Source organism: Macrobrachium rosenbergii, chromosome 6 (assembly GCF_040412425.1).
Source record: "Macrobrachium rosenbergii isolate ZJJX-2024 chromosome 6, ASM4041242v1, whole genome shotgun sequence".
NCBI lineage: Eukaryota > Metazoa > Arthropoda > Malacostraca > Decapoda > Palaemonidae > Macrobrachium > Macrobrachium rosenbergii.
This window is the reverse complement of record NC_089746.1, coordinates 19415912-19440882: the sequence shown is the minus strand read 5'-3', so window position 1 is coordinate 19440882 and position 24971 is coordinate 19415912. Positions and strand designations below refer to the sequence as shown.

Below are 24971 nucleotides of genomic sequence, written 5' to 3'. Positions count from 1 at the left end.
TAATATCGATATATTTATATGTCATTGTTTTCTAATATTAGAATATAGTCTGATTACTTTGCAATTGCGAGTATATGATTTGGATACATGAGGTGCGCAAACTCGCGGTGGAGGTGGCGATCTTCATTCTAGCCAAACTTTGATCACACGTAAGCACGCACACTTTTGGCTTCCTGTGTCTCTTTGTTACCCAGTAGTGTAGTCTGTCTTTTGCATGGAATAATAGGGAAATTCGTTAGATTGCATGAGTTGTCGCATGAGACCAAGGTGAAACATGTTTATTATGAGCTCTGTTTCGTTGTCATGTGTTGTAATGGCTTGTATTGCCTTTAGCCTTGAATTGCCTTATAGCTTTGAATATCAATAGAAATGACATGTTGCCTAAATGCTTCCTTTCAATACTTACCTTAACCGCCATGTTGATTTTGCATGTAGGAAAAAGTCCTATCTAGGGAACGGAATTTTTTGCAGGACGTAGTGGGACTGCAGCCTTGGGAATCCCAGTTCAAGCCAGGGACTCCTGAAGATACGTGCATATTTACTTTTTGTTTTTTTACATGAAACATTTGCTAAAAAATCGTTTTGATAACATAAGGTAATATTTCAGAGTTGCGGTATTTTTTTTAACAGACTTCTCAACGCATCTCTCTCTCTCTCTCTCTCTCTCTCTCTCTCTCTCTCTCTCTCTCTCTCTCATAGTACTATGCTTATTCATTTATAAATACACATATCTTAATAAATCCTGTGCTTACACACACTATATATATGTATGTATGTATGTATATATACGTATATATATATAATATATATATACATATATATATATATATATATATATATATATATATATATATATATATATATATACATATATATATATATATATATATATACACTATATATATATATATATATATATATATATATATATATATATATATATATATATATATATGTGTGTGTGTGTGTGTTTATAGCCCAAAATATTTATATATTACGCTTATGGAGACAGTGCAGCAATACTGACGCTCCTTGCAAGTTAACAAAGGCATAACAAAAGTGAAGTTCCATTGTGCCCCATCATCATGATTGCGTCAGACTGTTTATTTTTTATGAAATGTTGGAGAGGGTGGTCTACATCTCATGTTTTTTGTTTGTTTGTTATCTTTTTGAGATATTAATTTTTTTCCTTATGTGAAATTTTTACTCTTGATCTTTAGATTGAGAGGATTGTGAATTTTGTTCTGTGAATGGATTTGATTAAGTTTTATTAGGCTCATTGGCTCTGTCTTTTAGTATATAATAAAGTATATATGTATATACTGTGTATGTATGTATGTATATTATATATATATATATATATGTATGTATATATATATATATATATATATATATATATATATATATATATATATATATATATATATATATATATATATATATATATATATATATATATATATATATATATATATGTGTGTGTGTGTGAGGAGAGAGAGAGAGGGAGTGAGCTGGTTGTAGATTAAGTTAAAATATGATTGACGTGTACTTATTGCTTGACAACAACATTTTATGAGCATGTTACGAATGAGGTGCAGAAATCAAATGTGCCTTTATTCATCCTTCTTCATTGGCCATAGAAAATCTGATACTTCGTTTTTGATATCAAAAAGTGAAACATTTTCTAAAGCTAACTTCCATACATGAATAAACACACCTATTAATATTATTGATGATAACCTGGAGACGAGCAAGTGTTCATCTGTGTGCAGCATAAGTGTATCTTATGCTAAACAGAAATGAATTTATATTTCTTGTATCTGCGTCCTCTGCTTTATAATTACTCTGCTCATCTGTATCGAGGCTGAACAAATTCAAACTGATCGTTTGAATAAGACAGCACATATTTGTCCACATCTAGTATGTCTTGCTACTGGTTTTGGTCTCGTTTTTTTACCTTTTTATTTTACTGGAACTAAATGTGGATGAGTCACAAAACGCATAGAAAGGTATTTACAAGCTATAAATATTTTTCTTAAAGTTCTTCTTTTTTAGGCTTAATTTGTTTTTTTTTTCATTGAAATCGTAATGGATAAGAGAGCTTTCACTTCACTATGTTCATAACAATGGGGATTATTCATGATCACGGTGATATTTATCGGTAGTCACTAGCTGCCTTGTTGTCCTTCCCTTTCGTGACGCAAGGTACAACCAGGTCATAATTATGTTTCTAATTACCGTATATTGTTACCAGTAATGCATCTAAGATACAGTTGCACATAATTATTTATGCACTTCGTACAACGTCGTGCCCTATCAAGAATGTATAATTATATATAGTAACTTTTTCATTAACCTTTTGGACACTTAGTTTGAAAGTAGGTAGAAAGTTTGCATGAATGAGAGAATTTTCATTGAAAAAATCATATTAAGATATATTTCCTTTTTGAACCCAGATTATTCATCTCTTGATTCGATAACCAAACTTAGTTTGCGACTCTAGTTTGCCCAAACCTATAAATGGATAAATCAGACAAAAACGTTAGCATATTAAACCTTAAGGTTTTATCGAGGGAGGAATGCACCACCATCACCAACTGTGCTAAAGTTCTACTCTGCGCCTCAGTAAGCCCGTCCGTGTAAGTGTTGCCGTCACGTACCGCTCTTTAATGCTAACGAAGATATTTGGTATTTTCCTCAAGCTTTAGGTAGTTTACGAAAGACATGAAAGGCAAAAGGGAAAGGTAACGAGGAGAAGAACGTGTTTGTTTATCTTTATTTTGTTTAAAGGTGGGTCATGGGTGGTAGTAGTAGTAGATTAATCGGCGGAGAGCATTAGGGTATGCAGTGGGCGAAATTAGATCAAGGACTGGGCTGCATGCGCGAGCGAGCGAGGTCTGACAAGCTTTTGCGCTCTTAGTCCACAGTTGAGTTTACTCTTGTGGGTGATTGTGTAATGTAAGTCTGCGCACAGTCTGGGTGTGTGTGTGCGGGTGTGTCTGCCAATTGGGTTATACTTTGAGAACATGTGTAACTTTAATCAACACAAACTCGTTTGTAATTTTATTTAGATTCAATCATATTGTGTTTGTGTTAACCCGCAATGTACGGGTACTGCTCATTGATCTTTATATTTAAACCAGTACGTTTCTGTTTGTACTAAGGGGTAAGAGAAATTCTCTCTCTCTCTCTCTCTCTCTCTCTCTCTCTCTCTCTCTCTCTCTGGACCAACGTTGGTCGACGCCGCTGTGGTTAAAAAACAGTGTGCTCAACGTGGCAATAGTGAGAGTTTATTGCCCCCAGGCAAACAGATTAGTCAGTGGCATATTTAAGATGCATATATTCGTTATCACTTTGCAAGAGGACGTCATTTGAAATCCTTCCTTCAGATATTTGCCACATTTTAGTGGCACGGGTGTTATTACTGCTAGGTACTTTTTCGTAGCATTAGAGTATAGTAAAATCTGATGAATCTCGGATATTAGTCTTCCCGAGAGCCTAAATTTTATGAAGGCTGGATGCTAGTCCTAATGAGAGAGAGAGATTTCATAAGGAAGGGAGAGACGTTAGCACCAATGATAGGGAAAATCACATTTATTAAATTGCAAATGAGAGCATTTTAATTCCATTAGCAAAGGCGTTATTAGTTTGAAAAAAAGTTAAGTACTGTATACCTTAGTTTAACCAGACCACTGAGCTGTTTAACAGCTCTCCTAGGGCTGGCCCGAAGGATTAGATTTATTTTACGTGGGTAAGAACCAACTGGTTACCTAGCAACGGGACCTAGTGCTTATTGTGGAATCCGAACCACATTATGACGAGAAATGAATTTCTATCACCAGAAATAAATTCCCCTAATTCTTCATTGGCCGGTCGGAGAGTCGAACGCTGGGCCAACAGCGTGCTAGCCGAGAGCTCTACCCACCCTTCCAATGAAGAACCCAGTATTAAAGTTACATTGTACAAAGCTGAGGTATTCATGCTAATGAGAGAGAAGCCACATCTATTAAGATGATAGTTAGAAGAGAGAAACCATGACAAACAGCTTAGGTTCTGGTTCCTATGCAATGAAACGCATAACATAAAGCCGTGGTTCTGCACTTCATGAAAGAGTACGCATTCCTAAAGGTGCCAGGGTAAACTTAATGAGAAATAACACTAGTCTTAAAGCCGAAGTGCTGCTGTTAATGAGAGAGAACACATTTCCTAAAGACGATGTGTTACTGTTAACGAAAGAGATTACGCCTAGGGTGAGACACTGCTCTTAGTGAGATAAAAATATTTTACAAAGCCCCTATTAGAGATTTTTGAAGTTCAAGTCTTGAAGCAAAGATGCTAGTCTCTTGAAGGGGAATATCCTTTATAAAGCTGAAGTCCACGTCTACGCAGTCTAAAAGACGGCAACTTCATGTGTTTCTGTAGGAATGCGTGAGAAATTTTCCTATGCTGTGCTGAATAACCAAATAGTTCCAGTGCAGGTCGTTATGCCCAACTTTCCTCTTCTCGTGTGCATTATGAATTATGGATCCTTTCGTCATCATGTTTCATTGCTTCGCCGTATCAAAAGAGAATATTGAAGGGATGTGATAGGTGTATGTTCCATGTTGTCTCTAGGTTGCTATCATATGAATCTGTCTTAAAGGACGATAAATACTTAAAGTAATATTTTTTTCTTATTTTTTCTTTTTGAGTTTATTTTCTTCGTCCTCCTTTTTAAATTAGAATTCCTTTTGATTTTGACAACCAAGGCCTATTCATTCCTTAAATAAGCAGACGCTAGCCCATCGAACTGAATCAGAGGCAGTAACTGCTGCACGTGTCCTGAAAAGAACTTTCATTTTCCATTATTTTGAACCGTAGAATATGTGCAGATTAAAAATTAACAACGGTTTGTAAACTTCAGAAAATGCTGGTAGAACCTGAGGAGCAGGAAAGATTGTTGTCAAACCGAGTCCTTTGTCCAATCCTTCCATTCGAGAGAGAATTTTATATTCTGTTTACATTGTGACAGTGTTCAGTAGAAGGTGCTTTTCATAGTAATGGCTTGTAGTCTTTGTTTTACGCGAATAATAATAATAATGATAATAACTTAAATGAAATGGATAGGAGAGCATTAAGAGATGCACCTTTATTGTGAAAGCGTGAGAACGACAAAATGTTACAATGAAAGGCGCACCATTGTGGAGTGTTATTTAAAATTTAACTATCAAAGTAATAGTGTTGAGTCATCTGGTTACTTTGATTTTCCTTTCATTAAATATTGCACACTTTAATAGCCTTTTACTTATGAAAGTTCGTTAACCGTTTACAAAATTGTTCTGTGAAATAAAACACAATGAATATGGTTTGGATACTACGTTAATCATTTGTTTTTGTCATTTAAAAAGTCACGCTTCCAACGACTTACAAACTCTTGTCATGTATAAGAAAATGCAGTCATTTTGATATTAATGAACGATTGTCTTTTTTAGTTATAGTTAGAAACAGCTCATCTTTAGACTTCATAGGTTATGTTCCATATTAAAATTTAAGTCTTTGCCATGTTCAATCAAAGTCATTAGTTTTTATCGAAACTGAATATTATTGGAAAAACTCGTGAAAGGATGTGAAGCTAAACGTCTGTTTTCAGAGAGAGAGAGAGAGAGAGAGAGAGAGAGAGAGAGAGAGAGAGAGAGAGAGAGAGAGAGAGAGAGTCGTTTATCAAGTCGAGTTACTTTTGGGACATTCCCCATATTAGGGCTATTGACCCTTGGCCGTGGAGATGTCTGGCGATAGATAGTGAACTTGTTCCACCACCAAGGAGGGGATACCTCAGGCACATTCCTGCCATATAGGGCCAACAGTACTTTTCCTACTCCTTGGCTCAGGGAGATAAGTAGAGGTGCAGTCTCTCTCTCTCTCTCTCTCTCTCTCTCTCTCTCTGCAGTACTTTTCCCATTTTCTAGCCCAGGGAGATAAGTAGATCTCTCTCCTTCTCTCCAGATTGGGGAGATAAGTAGATTATCTCTCTCTCTCTCACCACATGATAGTGGGGAACAAGTAGACATTGTCCCGGCCTCTGTGCTTGCTTGTACGGTTAGGTGGGTGGGTGCGTTTAGTACTTTTCCTATGACCTTGGGCAATGGGCATATGATTTAGTACGTTGCCTACGACCGCGGGTGATAGGTAAATTGACATTCTCTCTCTCTCTCTCTTCTTCTTCTTCTTCTTCTTTTGTAATATGCCCGTGGTGGATAAGTAAACTGAGTTTATTTCTCTTCATGTCCATTATTTTCCTACGAACGTAAGGGGATAAGTAGATATATATTTTATCTTTCCGTGTGCGCGCTTATGCTCATGTGTTCGTCCTGTACTTTTCCTACTTTGTTTGGGACAAGTGTCTGGGGTCATGTAGATAGTTTTTTTTATGTATCAAAGGCCTATTTCCTGAATTTTCTCCTTAAAAATATATGAATAATGAATTACTGTCATTAAACGCATATTTATTAAAATTTTGTTTTAGATCGTAAATAAAGGCTAGTAGAGCTTGATAGTTATGATACAAAGTGAATTCAAGGTACACTTTACAGAAAAGGGGAAGTTAAATAAAGGAAATGGAGATAATAGGACAGTATACATCATATCAGTGATCACGTGGCTGCTTTGTGAATTTTAATCAGCCTCAAAGATCTGGGTTACACCCCCAGAGGTCGTCCTTGTTGGTTGATAAGCCAGGAGGTCCACAGCAGGCATACAAACACTTTCACATCCGTGCTTGCATAAACCAGAGTAATCAAGATCAACCAACCAAACAACTCCCCAGGATACTCTTGAAGTGGTCCCACATGATGGTCTTTGACGTGTAGAGGAAGTCATGGAAAAATTTACTGGTAACCTCCTTGACATTTGTCAGTTTTGATATTCGAGGTTGGCCTCAAATACTCTTTTGAGGCTCCACTTGCTGCTTGTTCATTGCAACGAGTTTTTCCTTACGTAGCTCACTGCAGAAACTTAGTCTGAGAACACACACACACGCACGCAGACAGAACCACACACAACTCACACACGCACACACACATATATATATATATATATATATTGTGTGTGCGTATGTATGTATATGTATATAGTCGTCTGTACACTAGTGGTTTCAAGAGAAATTTTGGTGGATGAATTTGATAGCCCACGCTAGCAGAGAGAGAGATATATACCAGAGGATCGCTGTCCCATGACAGTTCTAAGATTGGTGTCCTTGATCAGGCCGATGTTTGCGATTGCGTCATTTAAGATAGTATAGGCATTTAGGCGTAGGAATGTTATGCCAAACACAACAGCCCAGTTAGGAACCTGTCCATTTACCCAGTGTTTCGCAGTCCCTGAAGGCCATTTTATCCTTCAGACTCTAACAGAGACTGTTGAAGTGTAGTTCACACCCAGGATAAGAGGACAGGAGATCCATAATAAGGCTTAACGACGTTGGGAACCACCCCTTCTGCCATCACCGTGCATAATCGGGGCTAGTAATGTCACTCTTAGAGGCGTCGCAGGCGTTACGTATTGCTAGCCTTTTCCTCAAGATATTCGAAGGCCGTTTATTTCTGCAAATACCTGTTGGCACTCGGGCCAAGCTTCTGACAGATACCAATGTAGATAGCTCTTTTCAGGGTCTTTAGACCTTGGCTATTTTAGCTACTCGATTGTGCCTTTCTGTGCTTGTTATGCCTAACGAAGCTTAGGTGAAAATTTACCCTTCCTTTAGATAGTATAGCTACAAGTTGTCAAATATTGGGTCTACTTGTACCTTAAGATAATGATGAATGAGTCACGTGGGGTCGAGGATCAAAATTATCCTCTTGTTCTAAGCGTCAACGCTAGGCTGATGCTATATAATATATATATATATATATATATATATATATATATATATATATATATATTTATATATATATATATATATATATATATATATATATATATATATATATATATATATATATATATATATATATATATATATATATATATATATATATATATATATATATATATATATATATATATATAATGTATATATATATATATATATATATATATATATATATATATATATTTATATATATATATATATATATATATATATATATATATATATATATAATGTGTATGTATATATTTATATATGATGTATACACACATATACTGTAGGTTGGATGTGAGCCTTGGGGATTAGTGTGTGACGTCAAAAGTGGCCACTATAAGTAGCCAGCCCTGTCAAAAGTTCATTAGCTTTCATCCTTTGGACCTTGTTGATGGGCAGTATGATGATATCTAATATTCTCGTGAAACAGCTCAGAGGAAAAATACGGTAGGGAGTAGATAAATAGGCAAAGATTTAGTGCCAGGACAGATGACGTGTTATCAAGTGAAGATGACCCTGGGAAAGTGATTCATTTTAATCAGTTAAGAGGCTGATTGTAACGTCTGGTGTCAAGTGGAAAGGCTTTATCTGTCACTGACATTCCTTTTTAAGTTATTTGGACAAGAAAAAATTTATTTGTTAAGAGTTTCGTTTACAGTTTTCCTTCTTGAATGATTTTTTCATAAATATCTTTTTGTCTTTCTTGATACTGTTTTCATCTATAAGCATTTTTCTCCTCTGTACACTGCTTTTGGTGGGGTTTGAATTGTTGTGAATGGATGCTTATGCGTAGATTAGTGTTTCTGTTCTGCACAGTATATGTACTGTATGTATATATGGTATTAATTGATATTTAGGGCTTAATATTTGTGTGAGTATTTTTTTCTAATACTGCTGTAACAGTTACTCACTTATTCACAGTTTTACTTTCAAATAATATAGGATGAAAAATTTCAGTCTTTATAAAGTTGTAATATATATGATCAATATTACTGATGTCCAAAATAAAGTATATGCAGTATTGTGAATTACTTTGCCATTATCAGGAGAACAACTTTTCCCGAAAAGGAAAGAAACGGATGTTCAGATATGCATTTGCGATTAAAAACGAAGTAAATAGATTACTCATGTTGTGCCCTCTTAGAACCTTCAACCTTGAAGCTTAGAACTACTAGGCAACTAGCCTGGGCAAAGTTCTGTAATGTTCTCTCTACTTTGGTCCGAGTAATAAGGCCGTCTATCTAAAACAGGTCTCCTGGTGCGCAGTGAGATAACCGACGGTTATTTTAGTGCTGATAGTGTTGAATGAAATGTATTTTTTTCATCTCAAACCATGAATAGAGTGTGATTATGAATTAGAATGTGTACTACGAAATAAACTTGATAATAATACTTGATAATGTTAAGTCACGCATTTTTGGTTAGGTTGTAGGTAGATTAAGCTGGCATTATGCCAGTACGGGCTCTTGATCGTGCCGTAGCAGATGCCCTTTTATTCAAGAAAAAGAAAGGGAAAAGAAATGAGGTGGAAGAGATTAACAACTTTTTTCTTAACTCGTTGCTCATCACTTCAGGAGAAAGGTGATAGCAGCAGCAAGTCATTGTTTAGTCGTGGACATGATATACTTGAGGGAAAATGATAGAGTTAATACATGCGTAGGCTATATGCGCATGCCCAGTACGCTCAAAGAGTGATAATGTAACAAAGTGTACTCTTCAAGTTTGTATATTGGTAGGAAAACGAGATATTTTAGTGGTATAGGCTAATTAGCACGGACTTTAGTGTTCATATTCATTAGGTTCAAAAAGTGATCGGTGCTGTTAATCATAGTGTCATTATGTACTGTCGTTACGATATTCACTGTAATGTTTGTGGAGAAAATTTGCAGGCGTTGATTGAGGATAGTAGTACTCCGTTATTTTATATTTTATACTGACACTATGATATATCTCAATTTTATTTTTCTGTAAAGGAAAACTATTGAGATGGCTTACTCTGACCTTCTTCTTCTTCGTTTTAACGTGCTTTTTTCCCGTCCGCACTTATTCTTTCCACTCCTTTTCTGTCCGCCCTCAGATCTTAAAAACTAATGAGGCTAGAGGGCTGCAAATTTGTATGTTGATCACCCACCCTCCAATCATCAAACATACCAAATTGCAGCCCTCTAGCCTCAGTAGTTATTTTATGTAAGGTTAAAGTTAGCCATGATCGTGCGTCTGGCAACAGTATAGGACAGGCCACCACCAGGCCATGGCTGAAGGTTTCATGGGACGCGGCTCGTACAGCATTATATGCTGTACAGAAAAATATTGCGCCGAAGAAGCTTCGACGCATTTTTTACTTGTTAGTATTGAAATGACAATGCTTATTTAGCTACTTTTGACTTCTGCAGGTCAATGGCATCACACACGAGAGCATCACGCACGGCGAGTTCCGAGCGCTGGCCACTCGTCTGGGCAGTGCCCTGACGCGTCTGGACGTGACCAAGGGCGATGTGGTCGCCATCGTCTCTCCAAACTGCCCGGAATTTGCCATCTCCTTCTTCGCCGTGTCATCCATTGGAGCTGTCAACACAACCATCAACTGTACTTATACAGCTGGTAAGATGCTCTTGTCAGTGGGTCAAGAATTTGAAACTCATTTAGTTAATTATGGAATGTGCGGTCAGTTTTGGTTCAAAATTAAGCCTCAATTGTAAGGTATCTTGAATATTCGTCAAAATAAGTTCCAACTTCTTTTTAGCATTCCGATATTGCATGCATTCATGATGCTCGGGATGAGTTCGTGTGTTTTGGCATTTTAATTGAAACTTCTTCAGGCATCTGATTTGTTTAACTACATACACGCTCATACATAATCCAATTTATACCTTTGGAGGCGCTGCTAGCATGATCAAAATTGGCAGAATTTTTATGTGTGCATCTTAGCGATGATTGATGTTCAGTTAATCTCTGGGATATATTTTTCAGTGTGAAACCCGCATGGGATTTATAACACACCTTACAGAGTATCATGCTTTGGGTCATTTCATTTTTCATGTAAACGATAGACCTTTTAGCTTATCGTTTGGGGTACAAAAGCAAAACTTATTAGCCTTGTAAGATATTTTTCAAACACATGGTGGTGATCTTAGGGATATAGTGTCTGCCGATAACCTGAAATTCTATTTAAGCACTCCAAAGAATAAATTTGTATGATGCACTACAATAAGATACTGTATGTTTAATAAAATTTTTAAGGAAATGGCAAAATCAAAATAATTGAAGTAGGATATTGTGAAGGTGGATTTTCTGGTCAAAACATTTGGTGAATAAAAGTTATCAAGCAAATAAAAAATTAAATGGACCCATTTTGTACTGCATTACTTAAAACATGGTAATTGCATATAAAATTCGCAGTGGAAGGATGTCAGTGCTTGAACAAATAAAAAATATATATGAGGTATTATGGACATACAGACTTGAGTCATCTTTTGGTCATTTTTCATTTTTGAAGTTAATTTATAATCAGGATAAAAATTTTTGCCTTTTGAGTTGAAACTCAGTACTTCTCGTGGAGCGTGGAAGATATACTTAATGTGTGGCTGTTCTGTGATCAGGTAATTTTTATTCTAGAAATGTATCTTTATTTTAAAGAAAAATATTTCCTCTTTAGGTGATTGGATTAACAGAGCATCATGATGGCGGAAAGGTACTTTTAAAGTTAAATATAAAATATTTAATATTATTCATCTGCAGTAAGGAACCCGATTGATTATGAAGACTTGAATAATTCATGTCGCTTGAGACATAAAGTGGAAGAACATAGTAAACACAATGACATCCAAATTCCAGGACCAAGATACAAAGGACAGTTCTGTTTTCAGTATTGCACTTATAATAATCATGGTTATTATTTACAGTTTGAAAATGCTTCTGTATCACATTAAAGCTGAACACACGCACACACACAAATGCATTACAGCATTACGTAGTGAATGTTATTTATAGACTGTATACTCTATTAGTATTACGTAATGAACGTTACTTTTAGACTGTATACTGTATTTAGCAGGTAAAAAAATAAAAGTAGAAGCCGTATAAACATTTTTTTTCTTGATAGATGAAGTTGCTCAGCAACTGAGGAACTCGGGTGCTTCAGCAGTTATAACACACCCGCTGCTCCTACCCATTGTGAAGGAGGCTTGCAAAAAGTATGATGGGGTAAGACACATAATAACAAATGGACCAAACAATGAAGATTTACCCACTCTGCAAGAATTGTTGAAAGATGATGGCACTGCCTTCCCACACAATGTCAAGGTAAGGGATTTTGTTTGTTTTTCTTGTCATTTAGTCAATAAGAGACTGTGTAGCAAAGCAGCAACGTGTTGTCCTTATTTAGTATCAGTGTGCGCATAATGCTCCCACTTACATTTCTCCTTTCTTAAAGAGTCATGCTGGGGAAATGTAGCTACTGTAAAACTGAATAAAGCTTATGTTATACAAGTTAGTTCGAAATGTTCTCCTAGATAATTTAGTCATTTCTAACATCCCAACATTATTGATAAGATAAGATAGAACTGCCAAGACTCACAATTAAGCTCTTGGTTTCAGGGCCTCAGAGTGTAGTAGCGTATGTTTATCATGAGATGATTTAGAATATATTGTATAATGTCATGATAAACAGCATGTTCTTTTTGAGGGACATTTTTAAATAGTAATTTAGGTAATACTGTTACTTATAACTGATTTTATGTGTTATTTGTTAATGTGCAATTATTAATGAATCATATTTTACCATGTATACAAAATACAATGTATATCCTTAAAGGCATGCTTGGAATTAAATATCCTTTACTCATTTGAAGATCTGTGAAATGGCTGTAAGAAGCCTACAAAATCATTTTTTCTTTCCCTCAGGTTTCTGTTTAGTTACAGTAGATTGTAATTAAATTTATATTGACTTTGTCCACTAAATTTAAGCCATCCAATTCAGTGCTCCACTAATGTTTCCTTTTGTTGTTTATTTTAGATTGACCCTAAAGAAGACATTGTTGTTTTACCCTATTCTTCTGGTACCACAGGACTTCCAAAAGGTGTCATGCTCACTCATCATAACATGGTATCTAATATGCAGCAGATTCTGCATCCATTCTATAATGTGATAAGACCAGGTAAGAATGTACTCTTACTACTGATGAAGTTGATAATTTATTTGTTAAAAGTCCATCGGGCAAAAAATTTCTTTTTGCAATTTCGAAAGAAATTTCATAAAATCCACTGTATATTTAATGCAGTATTTTATACTCCATTATATAAAGTTATTCATTATCTTGTGGAAATGTTATAGATTTTATGTACAAGGCATTTGAAAATTTGACACAGTATTCTTGAGCATTGTTCAAGCATTTACTTTTCTATATTAAATGTTGGATTTAGTCCCTGAAACTAATATTGTTTTTACTGTGTACTTATCATAGCAAGTCGTGAGGAAAAGAATTTGCAGATACAGTACATGGAAATTCCTGTGACTGGCCTTACCATGAATTTGAAAGGAACCATATGATGAGATTAAGTGCATTCCTCCTTTGATTGTATGAATTCAGCACCCTTGAGACTTGATTATGCCAGTTATATTCTAAACAGAAATACAGTACAATGTTAGCTTTTTGACAAAATTGAGGAGTTTGGCTATGGCTACCATCAAGTCAAAATTTATTATTAAGGATACGTTAATGAATGAGGTCAAGTAAACTTAAACTGCACAGGCCAGTTAAGACAATTTTTCAGAATCTTCAGCATCTTCAGTTTATATAACTATTAATTTTATAAGAACATACGCTTCATTCCAACTCATATGGGAGCAAGATTTTTAGCTCATTGGTCTGATTAAGCTATATTATATAACTACCCTGTACTAGTTTATGAATACAGTGCATTAAGTATATTGTATTTACCATTCATAGTACGTGTATCAACATAGCTTTGATAGTAAGTCGGTTCATATCTTTGACTGAAATTCATAGTTTTATAGTTAATTACCCAGCTAAAACAGAAGTCCATTTTTGATAGAACTAAACTAAATTTATTACCATACAACTTAGGAATGACCTTGGTGTTAATGCATTGGAACAAAGCATACAGCTTCATACATCATTTTACCAGTTGTAATTCTATGCATGACTATCATAGGTGTCAAGTGCTGAGTATTAAATACACTAGCATAGGAAATACCAGTAATGCTCATCTGTTCTCGGCAAATGGAACTATGTATTTCCCACTATTCATTTGTAATAGCACATCTTTTATGTGTATCAAAAGTCATTCATTAGTGTATACAATATTATACACTGATCTCATGTAGAATATTGTCTTGTTTTTGAGCTACATTTACATTTCAATCAATTTCTGTTAATTGCATAGCCATTCTTTTTTGTTTTCTGATATCAGTTGATTATAGCATAATCAGCTAATGGACTGCCCATCATAGATCTTTATGGTGTTGACAAATTTTTTATTTTTGTGGTTTTGTGTCACTACCAGGCTACCTTTAATTTCTTGGTACTTCAGGAAATAGCAAACAAAAGTAACTTCCTTTTGGGGCAAGATAACTTTTTCCATTTAGTACATGTCACCTTCCAACAGATTTAATAACTTATACATCATCAAATGTCTGGACTGAGCTTTTGTTTTCTTCAGATTTTTGGGGAGGCCAATGAGTGTCAATATATTCCTCATTTGGCATTCTAGCAGTGTTGGTACTGTATACAGTACCTATGTGTCATTGTTACTGTATTTGTGTTATCAACTTTCCTTTTTGCTTTAACAGAGCAAAGTGTTCTAATTTCTTTTTCTTTTTACAGGGTCTACACAGGAGGTATTATTAGGTGTTCTTCCTTTCTTTCATATATATGGGATGGTTGTTTGCATGGGACTCTCGCTTTATGTTGGTGCTAAAATGGTAACAGTACCAACATTTGAACCAAATCTTTATGTTGGTACAATAAAAAGATATAAGGTAAGGATATTTTTTATCTTAGTATGATGATAAATTAAGATAAAAATGAAACGAGATTGCATTCACTTATTTGTATATTGTTCATTTGGTAGTCTTCAAGATTGGAAGGTAAATGGTAACAAAACTGATGGAAGGTGGATCATGCTTTATGATAGGTATTAAGGTGTTTTTGAAACTTTCTAGTTAATTGTGTGCTTTTTACCTGAAATAGAGTGAATGGTTTATTACAAAGGAGAGTAAAGATAGGTTTAGCATATAGATTTACAGTTCCCTCATAATGAATACATGGTTAATTCTAAGCTAATTGAATTATATTACACTATATTTCAGACTACTATCCTGCATACTGTACCACCCATAGTCAGTTTCCTCATTCATAGTGATATGGTTACACCTGAATTATTAAAATCCGTCCACACTTTGGTCTGTGGAGCAGCCCCACTGGGACCAGCCCTTGTAAAGGAATTTAACGAGAAGTTTGGAGATGGGATGAATTTTCAAGAAGGTAACAGTTATTTCAAGCAGTTGGATATCATAAGCTTCTTCATACAGTATTAGTTATTCATACAAACCTGTCACTCGTATAGCTCCTATTCATGGTTTTCAAATGTTCCCAGATGTTGCAGACATTTGTATAACTAATAAAGGAAGTAGTAATAGCTACTGCACAAGGATTGTTCAGTAGGCTGAGTTTGTTGAATGATTACCACCCTCCTTTCAGCTTCACAACTAAGAGGTGGTGATTTTGGAAGTCTGACATCTCATTCTACACCCCTTCCTGTAACCAGTTTCTGCAACTTCCCCTCACTGTCCAGGCCCTGGAGCCTCTTGGAGTCTTGGCTGTACACAAAGCTAATAGGTCTTCCACAATTTCTAGAATTTCTGGAGACAAATCCCAACTAGAGGAAGAATTGCCCTTGGGATAGTACATTCCTCACTTCGAGGAAGAAGCAGCACTAAAGATGACTTTACTTATTGCATGTTGTACACCCTCCTGTCTTTAAATGTGAGTATTCTGCTTCTTCATAAGATGGTGGCTAATGGACAAGAAAATCATCGTACTGTAGTTTCTTGCAGATAAGCATGACTGGGTGAAACTATCATCCTCTTAGCCTAACACGAAGTTCCTTGGAAATATTGGCCTTTGATGGTGAGAGAGTAATCAAAACTAAGGGCAGAGGGGATGAACCTTGTATGAGCTTGTGAACTCAGCAGCAGAAAATGGATGATTTTCCTGCAAAGAGCAGCCATGTACCTGGTAGGATTTTCCCAGATGGTGATCTGGTAAAGAGAAGAAATGTGGTATGGTCATGGGCTTGTTGTAGCCCTTGCTGGTTCCTCTTCCAGTTTCATCCTAATACCAGTTGGCAAAGGTAAGTTTGAACCAGCTTTTGTTGGTTTGTTCCTGGTCTCTGTTGGAGGCACTTCCTTCTTAGGTTTCTGTTGTCATTTAAAGTCAAAGATACAACACAACCAGTCCAACGCTCTGGCAAAGGAAGCTTTGTCTTGAATAGATAAGGTTGTAAAAACTTCTCGATCATTGAAAGAATCTAACCCTTTCTTCCTTTCAAGAGTGGTTGGAGTCTTAATAATCGCAGGCTTGGAATTAGTCTCCTATCCTGATTCACTGGAGCCATTCTACCTTAGGTAAAGAGCAAGAGATCTCTTGATCTGAATGGCATAGTCCTTTGGAAACCTCAACACAGATGTCTCAGTGGAGAAAGAAGACAGAAGATAGTAGAATATTACGTCTTCCCATGAAAAATAGAATATGACCAAAGCAATGAGCTAGTTGTGGGCCACATACAACCAGAAGTTGATTCAGTTGGTGAAACAAAAAGTTTGTAGAGAAGCAGTGAGCCCTGCCCCCTTGTTATGGCAACTCTACTGAAGACTTTGCCTTGGCTAAAATGATCTGATATACTCGCCCAGTCACCATCTCAAGAGGCAGAAATCTATTGTTCTGTTTAAGAAGAATAAGTGCACTACTACCAGAATCCTTTGGGTGGGCACCCAAAGGGTCACGGTATCCTGGAACTGGAGGAGGAAGAGGGCTTGGTACAGGTAACACCTAAGGTAGATAGCTTAGATTTCAAACTAATGTTGGATTGAACAAAAATTTACACTTCCCTTAGTCTCTTCAGTGATAAAGACCATGGTTTTTGTCCCTACTGCAATAGTGATCATGGTCACAGTCCTTGTCATTTTCTTAAACCCTGGGTGAGATGACTTTGATGATTAACTTGGCAGGCATGAAGCCAGTTACTTACAGTTACCCAATAAACTAAAGCTGGGGTACCTTATAATTAAAGAATACAGTACCTTGTAACATTATCACTGGCATAATCCTAAAATAAATTGAAATTATAAAAATTTTACTAAAACAATGTGCTTAGAGGCAATAACTATAGGAAAATATAAATTTAAAAAAATGCAGTGCAAAAAGCAAAGAAAGTGAAATACTAGGACTATGAGAAAAAGACTTGGATGAAAAGTCAGTTAGACAAAAGTTTGCACTGTCTGGGGACATTTGAAGACCACAAATGTGATGTATATGAGTTTTGGGGTTGAATGAAATAAAATACACAGTATTAATGGATAATATTTAATAAAAAGTCTGTACAGTTCAGTGATGTTAGGTGGATAGGGTTTTTTTATCAACTATGCAAAGTTCATGAGATACATAGATGATTTTTCCTTTTTAACATGTGAGATTATGGGCAAGTCTTAAAAGAGGTATAATATTTCTGTTGCCTCTGGGACATGCTGGACTGTGCAGCATGAGTTGAGACATCAGTAAAAGTATGAGTTAACTGCAACATGGATGAAATGGAAACAGCTAGCTTAATGATGCATAAAAATGTACCTTTAGTATAGAGGGCAAAGACTTTCATTGGGCGGGCACATAAGGCCTGTATATGCAGCAGAAGCAAGGACACTAACAGAGGAAAAAGGAGATTTTGAAAATTTGTAACTATATCATGTTAATATTCAGGGCTACATTATGGTGCGATGATTGCTCTAAGAATGAGGAATTAGTGAAGAGGCTGGAAAAGAGACAGATCTCAAAGATTGTAATAGTTTGGACAGGTGATGAGAAAGGACTAGGAACCATCAGTCCAAAAACCTACAATGACATGTAAGAAGACTCAAGAAATAATGGAGAAAGGGGATAGATGAAGATCTGGATCTAATGGGGGTTCAGGCAGAAACAGCATAGTACAGAGAGAAGTTTCTGAAAACCTTGAATTTATCTTGGTGACAGGATTTTTCATGTTTTACAATTTTTATCACCCAAGGTTAAAGTACAACCATTCAGCTTTAGAAGGCACCAATTTGCATGAAAAATAACTTACACATGTTAAAGAAAAGCATCAAGCAAAAGTAGTCCATAAGAAATCACTTTACTCTGAGACAGATGTGATGTGAGAGGGTTGATATTTTCAGACAGAAAAAGTCCATCTCATTGAATCACTCTTATGTCAGTTATTGCGTTGTGATTGTGAAATTTCAACTTATTCATATTTTCACATTTTTATCCTTAGGATATGGTATGACTGAAGCATCTCCTGTCACTCACATGACACCAGTGGAGGCTTACAAGCCAGGATCTACTGGTGTAGTAATTCCCAATACCATGGCCAAGATTGTAGATCTTTCTACTGGCGAAACACTTGGCCCTGGTGTTGAGGGTGAACTTTGTATACATGGGCCTCAGGTAAGTTAATGTTTTGTGTATATACTTTTTAGCATATAACATTGGATGTCTCTCCATCCAGAATTTTCATATTTATGCTGTTAGTTTTATATGATACTGTATAATTATGTAATTGTTATTTGGCACTGCAGTATATAGTAATCAGCTTCTGTAAATTGATTTGAGAGTTTGTATTACTTCCTTTTTTTTCACTGATTTTATTATAAAAGAAAAAGCTTCTCTTTAGGCATCCACAAATACTGAATAATTATTGATAGATATTGGCATTTATTGTATTTAGAAAATTGTTTGATAGTGTAATGAATAAATATTACAGGTAATGAAAGGATACTACAGAAATGAGAAAGCTACACAAGAAACAATAGATAAGGATGGCTGGCTCCATACTGGGGACATAGCAAAGATGGATGAAAATGAGAATGTCTATATAGTTGATCGACTGAAGGAACTTATCAAAGTCAAGGGATTGCAGGTTGGTTTCTTTTTTGTCTTTTATTTGCATCAATGGATTAAAGGTTTATTTAATTTTGTTTTCTTTGTGAAAATGCTGCTAATGTTTAGTCACATTACTGGTACTGGTAATTACAGGCAGTCCCTGGTTTACGATGGGGGTTCCTTTCCTACGCTGCGTCATAAGCCGAAAAATTGTCAAAAATCTTCAAAACTCCTAAGAAAACCTTACTTTTAATGCTTTGGGTGTATTGAAAACAATGTAAACTGCATTTTTATTGAGTTTTTCATAAAAAAAAACTCCAAATTTTATTATTCTGCTGTTTTGGAGCCATATTTCATCTGTTGGATCAGTGTCGTAAGTGTCGTAACCCTGAGACATGCGTCATAAACCGGGTATTAATTTCTCATGAATATATTTGAAAAGCATCATAACCTCGGAACGTCATAAGCTGGACCTGTCGTAACTTGGGGACTGCCTGTATTAAATAAAAGAGCAAAATGCTTGCTAAGAGGATTTATATGGGTCATTCTTATCTTTCAGATGAAAATCTACTCTCATAATGTTAACTCTTATACTAGCACTAAACATGTTTTTAAAGAATTGTAGTTATTAACTGAACTTTTTTTCATTGGTCATGCATGCTTGTAGAGCATTCCTAATTTTCCACAGAACACAAAACCTTTGTGTTTAGTGAATTCTAGAACTTGTAACGGCACATCCAATTTGGGACTTTGAGAATAGAGAGATCTATTGGACGAAGGCCTGTGATAGTGGTATTCGCTCACCCCTAGTGTATACCGACACCGATTATAGGTGTTCGATCCGGGGGTGGTAACCCCGGCATTCTAGACAGCTTTTTCTCTGGTATATGTAGCAATTCTTATACCTAGAAATGAGTGCTAAATGGAACCATTTCACTGGGTGACACAGGTCGAGCCCAGAAATAGATTTTTCCTTTGTTAAAATCCCTTTTATATTGTTTAACAATTCCCTTCTGGTGGCTTTTGTTGATGTGAAGAAGACATTCTACAGCATCCACAGACCAGTATTTTGGTTCTTGGCTCTTGTTTCATACTCCTGCCTAGCTAGGACCACTATGCATTTATGCTGGACCAGACTATCAGTTTGTGATCTATGGATTGACTATTTTGGGGTATTTCCTTACTAGGTATAAATACTCTTCCCCCTTGGAATGTCTCCGAATACCGTATTGATTAGTCCTATGTAAAAGAACATACTTTTGTATTCTAGAGTTAGTTAATAGCTACAGTAAAAAATAATGTATTTCGTGATTAATACCACAAATACTGTAAAATATAAAACTTGGTATAAAAGACCCAATCTTTTAATCACTTAATCTAGAAAATTTCAGAAATGCAAAATTTATCTTTAATAAATAAAAAACTTGATATGAAAAGCCCAATCATTTCATATTGGCTATCTTAATAAGGTTCTTTGACTAGAATCGTTGAGATAAAATTGTTCAAATTATAGAAAATTGTTGGTGCAAGACTCAAACTTTGTTCATATTATGATATTAAATTTAAAATGCTTAATTTTAAGGTGAGCTAAAAAAAGAAGCAGAAAAAGACAGATTGCATGACATGGGGAATGGGTGAAATTGTAGCATACATAATTAAAATTGTAGTGTTCCTTGAACTTCTTGGTAAAAATTTTAATACAGTATTCTATTTTATTTGTACTCTGCACAGGTGGCTCCTGCAGAGTTGGAGGACTTGCTGAGAAGGCACCCAGCAGTAGTGGACGTCGCAGTCATTGGTTTACCAGATGAGAGAGCTGGGGAAGTACCCAGAGCATATGTTGTATTATCACCAGAATCAGATGTAACTCAAGATGAAATTGCAGACTATGTTGCAAAGGAAGTTGCTCCTCACAAAAGGCTTTTAGGTGGTGTTTGTTTCACAGATAAAATCCCAAAATCAGCCACAGGGAAAATACTCAGACGTGAACTGAAAGCAGCAGCACTGAAATCTGGTTAGATTTAAGGAGCATTTTAATTAATGCTATTTTATTTTACATGCAATGCATCACTACAATGCAAATTATTTTAGTGACTAAATGCCTTTATTGGCAAAACCAGCTAGTATAAGACAGTTTCTAGATGAAACTAACTAATCAGTAGAATTTTAAGTAAAATTATTAGAAATTTTTCTTTTTCAAGCTAAATGTACAGTACTGTATGCTGGCATTTTATAAATGCTTTTAGATGTGAAATGGTATAAAATTATTTGCAAGGATGAAAGTTATAATTCTACACTGTACACATTTTTTTCAGTAGTAATACACTGTTTTACTTTGGGCAGCTAAAGCTCTGATCAATGAAATGGAGGCATACTTAATTAATCTTTTATGTATTCAGGCTTAGGAACTTGAAAGGCTGTCTAAATAATAGTATAATATTAGTTTAAGGTTTTTTGTTTTAAAAATATATTATGCAGTACTGTACTATTTATCTGCATATACAGTAATGCTTTTTTAGAGTGAAGTTACTGTAATATACAGTTCAAGTATTGAAGGTATAAACTAATTCTTGGTAAGTCATCAGGAAATTTGCCAAATTTTCCTGAAATTTACTTCAAATAATGGTTATTAGATAGGTTACACTTGCCTTTCATGCTTGGAAAAGAACACACAATTCAGACTGAGAAAGTGGTGGAAAAGAATGAAGTTAGAGTTCTACAAAACAGTTAAGGTTGACAGCATTCTGCAATGCATTCTTATTTCATAATTATTAATCTGTAGCTTATAATTAACAATTGCTTCATACGGGTAGTGTCAGCTTGCCGTATTTTAACTGGCAGAACCATTCACTTAACTTTTTCATGAAACAGTGCTTATACCCCAGTTTGCATTCCAGGAATTAATCTTCCTTTGTAATACAATACAGAGGACATTAAAAGTTAATTTTGAAACAAGTGTTATTACATAAAATCAGTTGACTTTGAAACAAGTGTTACTAACAGAGAGATTTCCCCTGAAGTAAGGGGAAGAATTTTTCTGGCAATAAGTAGAATGTGATTAAGTGAAATGAAATCTTAACAAATTACATCACTGAGTAAAAGGTGGATTGTTATGAAACTGAAATCAGTGACAGTTTCATCTTACAATAAAACTAAAATTCCTTGATGGATGATTGAGCACCTTAACAGAGTATAAAATTTATCCATATGAATTGTGGAAAAGAATCAATATTAAATTTCCTTTTCAGTGATGCACTGTCTATATTCTCGGTATACCCAAAGCAGTAGGATATATGTGTTTAATTAGAACAGACCCTTTGAGGAACCCTGTAAGTTATGACTTTTAGCTCTGGCCTGGTTAAACTATCTTCTTATAACAAACTTCATGCAATTAATATTTTACTGTGTTCAACGTTTATGTTTTAAGTATTTTATGAATTCTGTAGTATGTTATAAAAAGTGATTATCCAGACCAATGATATTGACTCTATGGAGAATAATGTTGATGTGAAGGACTGCTTATCAGTGATGGGTTTTAAAGATCACAACTAGTTGCTCTGTAATGTAATATCTTTTTCAAAGCATTTATCAGAATTGGAAATCAAAGGTGTCAGGTATTGGATGAGAAAAATCACAATACTGTAAATTGTACTGAAGAGATAGAGTTTGGACATTAAACATAAATCAGACTGTAATGTTTATATTACAAATTACCTTGTACTGCAAGTTTCCAGTACAAAGTGGAAAAGGGGTATAAACTGCAACAGCTGTAACAGTAAATAATAAATTGGCCTCTGAAATATCAACTTGACACTCTGCATACTGTACTGTACAGTAAAAAAAACAGGTAACATCGTTTGTATGAGATTTGCATATTACATAATTTTTGTATTCATCTTTTGTCATTTACCTTTTATATGAAGACAGAAACCAAGGTATTTTGATTATATATTGCTCTACTTGTGACCTATTGCAAGAGACTGTACCAGTTGTCATTGTTCTTTATTGGTTATTTTCTTCATACCTATGGAAGCATTCATGTGACACAGCTAGTACAGAAAATATCTTTTCAGTGTTATTTCTTGTAAATGTGACGTTACCTTAAGGAAGAATAACCTTTCATGTTTATTTGTTAAGAACTATTACTGTTAGTTGCAACCTTTAATTCATTGATCTGATTATACTGTCTAATAATAGTAATGGTTATAGAAAAAAAGACTGTGTAGTATTTTTTATTAATTAAACTTCCAAATCAGATAACAGTTTATATATTTTTTATATAAAAACAACTAATGTCATACATTAATCTTGTATTCTAAATACATCATATTATCATATTCTTGAATAACATACTTCAATTTTTTGCAAACTGCTTTTACATCTTCTTTTTTAATATCACAGTGAGTCATAAATCGGACTACCGAATCTGAAATTGGCATCATTAAGACAGCTATTTTCTCACCCAGGTCTTCATATTCTCTCTCTGGTACCTGTAATAAAAGTGCAAAGGAGGATAATTCAACTATTAGTTTTAGTTTGTATGACTAATAAAAAATTTTTACCAAAAATACATGCATATGCCTGACACCTCTTAACAGATGAAATTAAATTTTTGTTATACTGTATTACAAATTTTATAAGCAATTTGTATTTTTCCTAGGTATACAAACCAGATCCTTTCATAAAGGGGGATCCTTCAGTGCATTCAGCGCAAGCTGAAATGGTCAATGAATTGTGAGACTTGTGGGCAAATCCCTCAGATGGAATGAGATGGAGGTGGTCTGGTTACACCAGACCTCCATCTTGTTACCTGAAACATACACAAGTTCTTCTGAAAGGTGAGAGACAGCCCCACACCCATGACTTTGTGTCCTCTTGAGTGAGGAGAGAGGCCAGACTCCTTCGGAGAGAAATAACAGGCCTGCCTGATAACCTCACATACCCAGAAAGAAGTGTTCCTAAAGACCTCACCTTATGCCTACCTGCACTAATGAAAAGTCTCCTACTTTCAGGCCTAAAGGAGTGGGTGGTTCTAGTACTTGAGGGCTCAGAACAGGGCACAACAGCATTTCATCTGGGTCTCCACCAACAGTCTCAAAGGCAGGTAATGGATGAACTAGCAAACCTCTCACCCAGAACTGATTGGTTCTGAATCTTGGCTATGGCCTTTGGGGCAAAAGAGAAGAGGGTACCCTACCCTCCTGCCAAACAAGATAACACAGGCCATGTAACTCTTTCTCTTGGTTTTGGCCTCAGCAAGAGAACTGAGTTTCTTTCTGAGGAACTTCACAGAGGCTCATAGGGAGGCATTATAAGGCTCTGCAACATTAATGATACTTCTCTCTGGGGGCTGAAGCTCCCAAGGAGGGCAAGTCTGCTTGAAGTTTCTCATAAACATGGATAACTCCACCAAGGTGGAGAGATCCAATCCTTTCAGTTTGAAGACCTGAGATAAGGCTGTTGACCTGATGAACATATTCTCTGACCAGAGATTAACCCTTTCTATCATACCAATCACAGATGATGGCCCATTTTCCTCAGTATACAGGTATGGAGAAACAATGGCGGTACCCAAATATATCTCTTGCTGCCTGCAAGAAAAACTCCCTCTTGCAGGATAATCTCCACTAGTGAAAGTGGAAAGACTGAACTGCCTCATGGTACCTGCAAACATGCAGTTGACACAGAAGGGTGGGGCATGGGAGCACCTCAACCGTGAGTGTCTGCAGATCTGTGTACCACTCAACAAAACTCTCCTTAAGAGATGTCTCTTGTGTGGCCACAAAAAGTTCCCCCTCTTCACAATTCAGGCACAAGTTAGGAAGGTGGATCCTGAAAGGCAGGCCAGTGCTGCTTCAGTTGCCACTGAAGTGATTGAAGATGATTCTGCTCATGGGGTACAAGCTTCTCCAAGGATGACA

General features: G+C 35.6%; 2 protein-coding genes across 4 annotated transcripts in view; one reads left to right on the top strand and one right to left on the bottom strand.

Annotated features, from left to right (window-relative positions):
• LOC136839269 (uncharacterized) overlaps window positions 1-23618 on the top strand; it is a 42003-nt gene extending 18385 nt beyond the window's left edge. Inside the window, exons 2-9 of the mRNA XM_067105068.1 lie at window positions 10291-10498; window positions 12000-12199; window positions 12912-13053; window positions 14743-14897; window positions 15228-15402; window positions 18443-18615; window positions 18932-19087; window positions 20782-23618. Coding sequence (XP_066961169.1) covers window positions 10291-10498; window positions 12000-12199; window positions 12912-13053; window positions 14743-14897; window positions 15228-15402; window positions 18443-18615; window positions 18932-19087; window positions 20782-21069 — 1497 coding nt within the window. The 3' untranslated portion in view covers window positions 21070-23618. The remainder of the gene's footprint in view (window positions 1-10290; window positions 10499-11999; window positions 12200-12911; window positions 13054-14742; window positions 14898-15227; window positions 15403-18442; window positions 18616-18931; window positions 19088-20781) is intronic.
• The window catches only part of LOC136839270 (uncharacterized), a 25804-nt gene continuing 24102 nt past the window's right edge, over window positions 23270-24971 (bottom strand). For all 3 annotated transcript variants that reach the window (XM_067105070.1, XM_067105069.1, XM_067105071.1), the window contains one exon: window positions 23270-23540. In XM_067105070.1, the coding sequence (XP_066961171.1) occupies window positions 23346-23540 (195 nt within the window). In that variant the 3' untranslated portion in view covers window positions 23270-23345. The remainder of the gene's footprint in view (window positions 23541-24971) is intronic.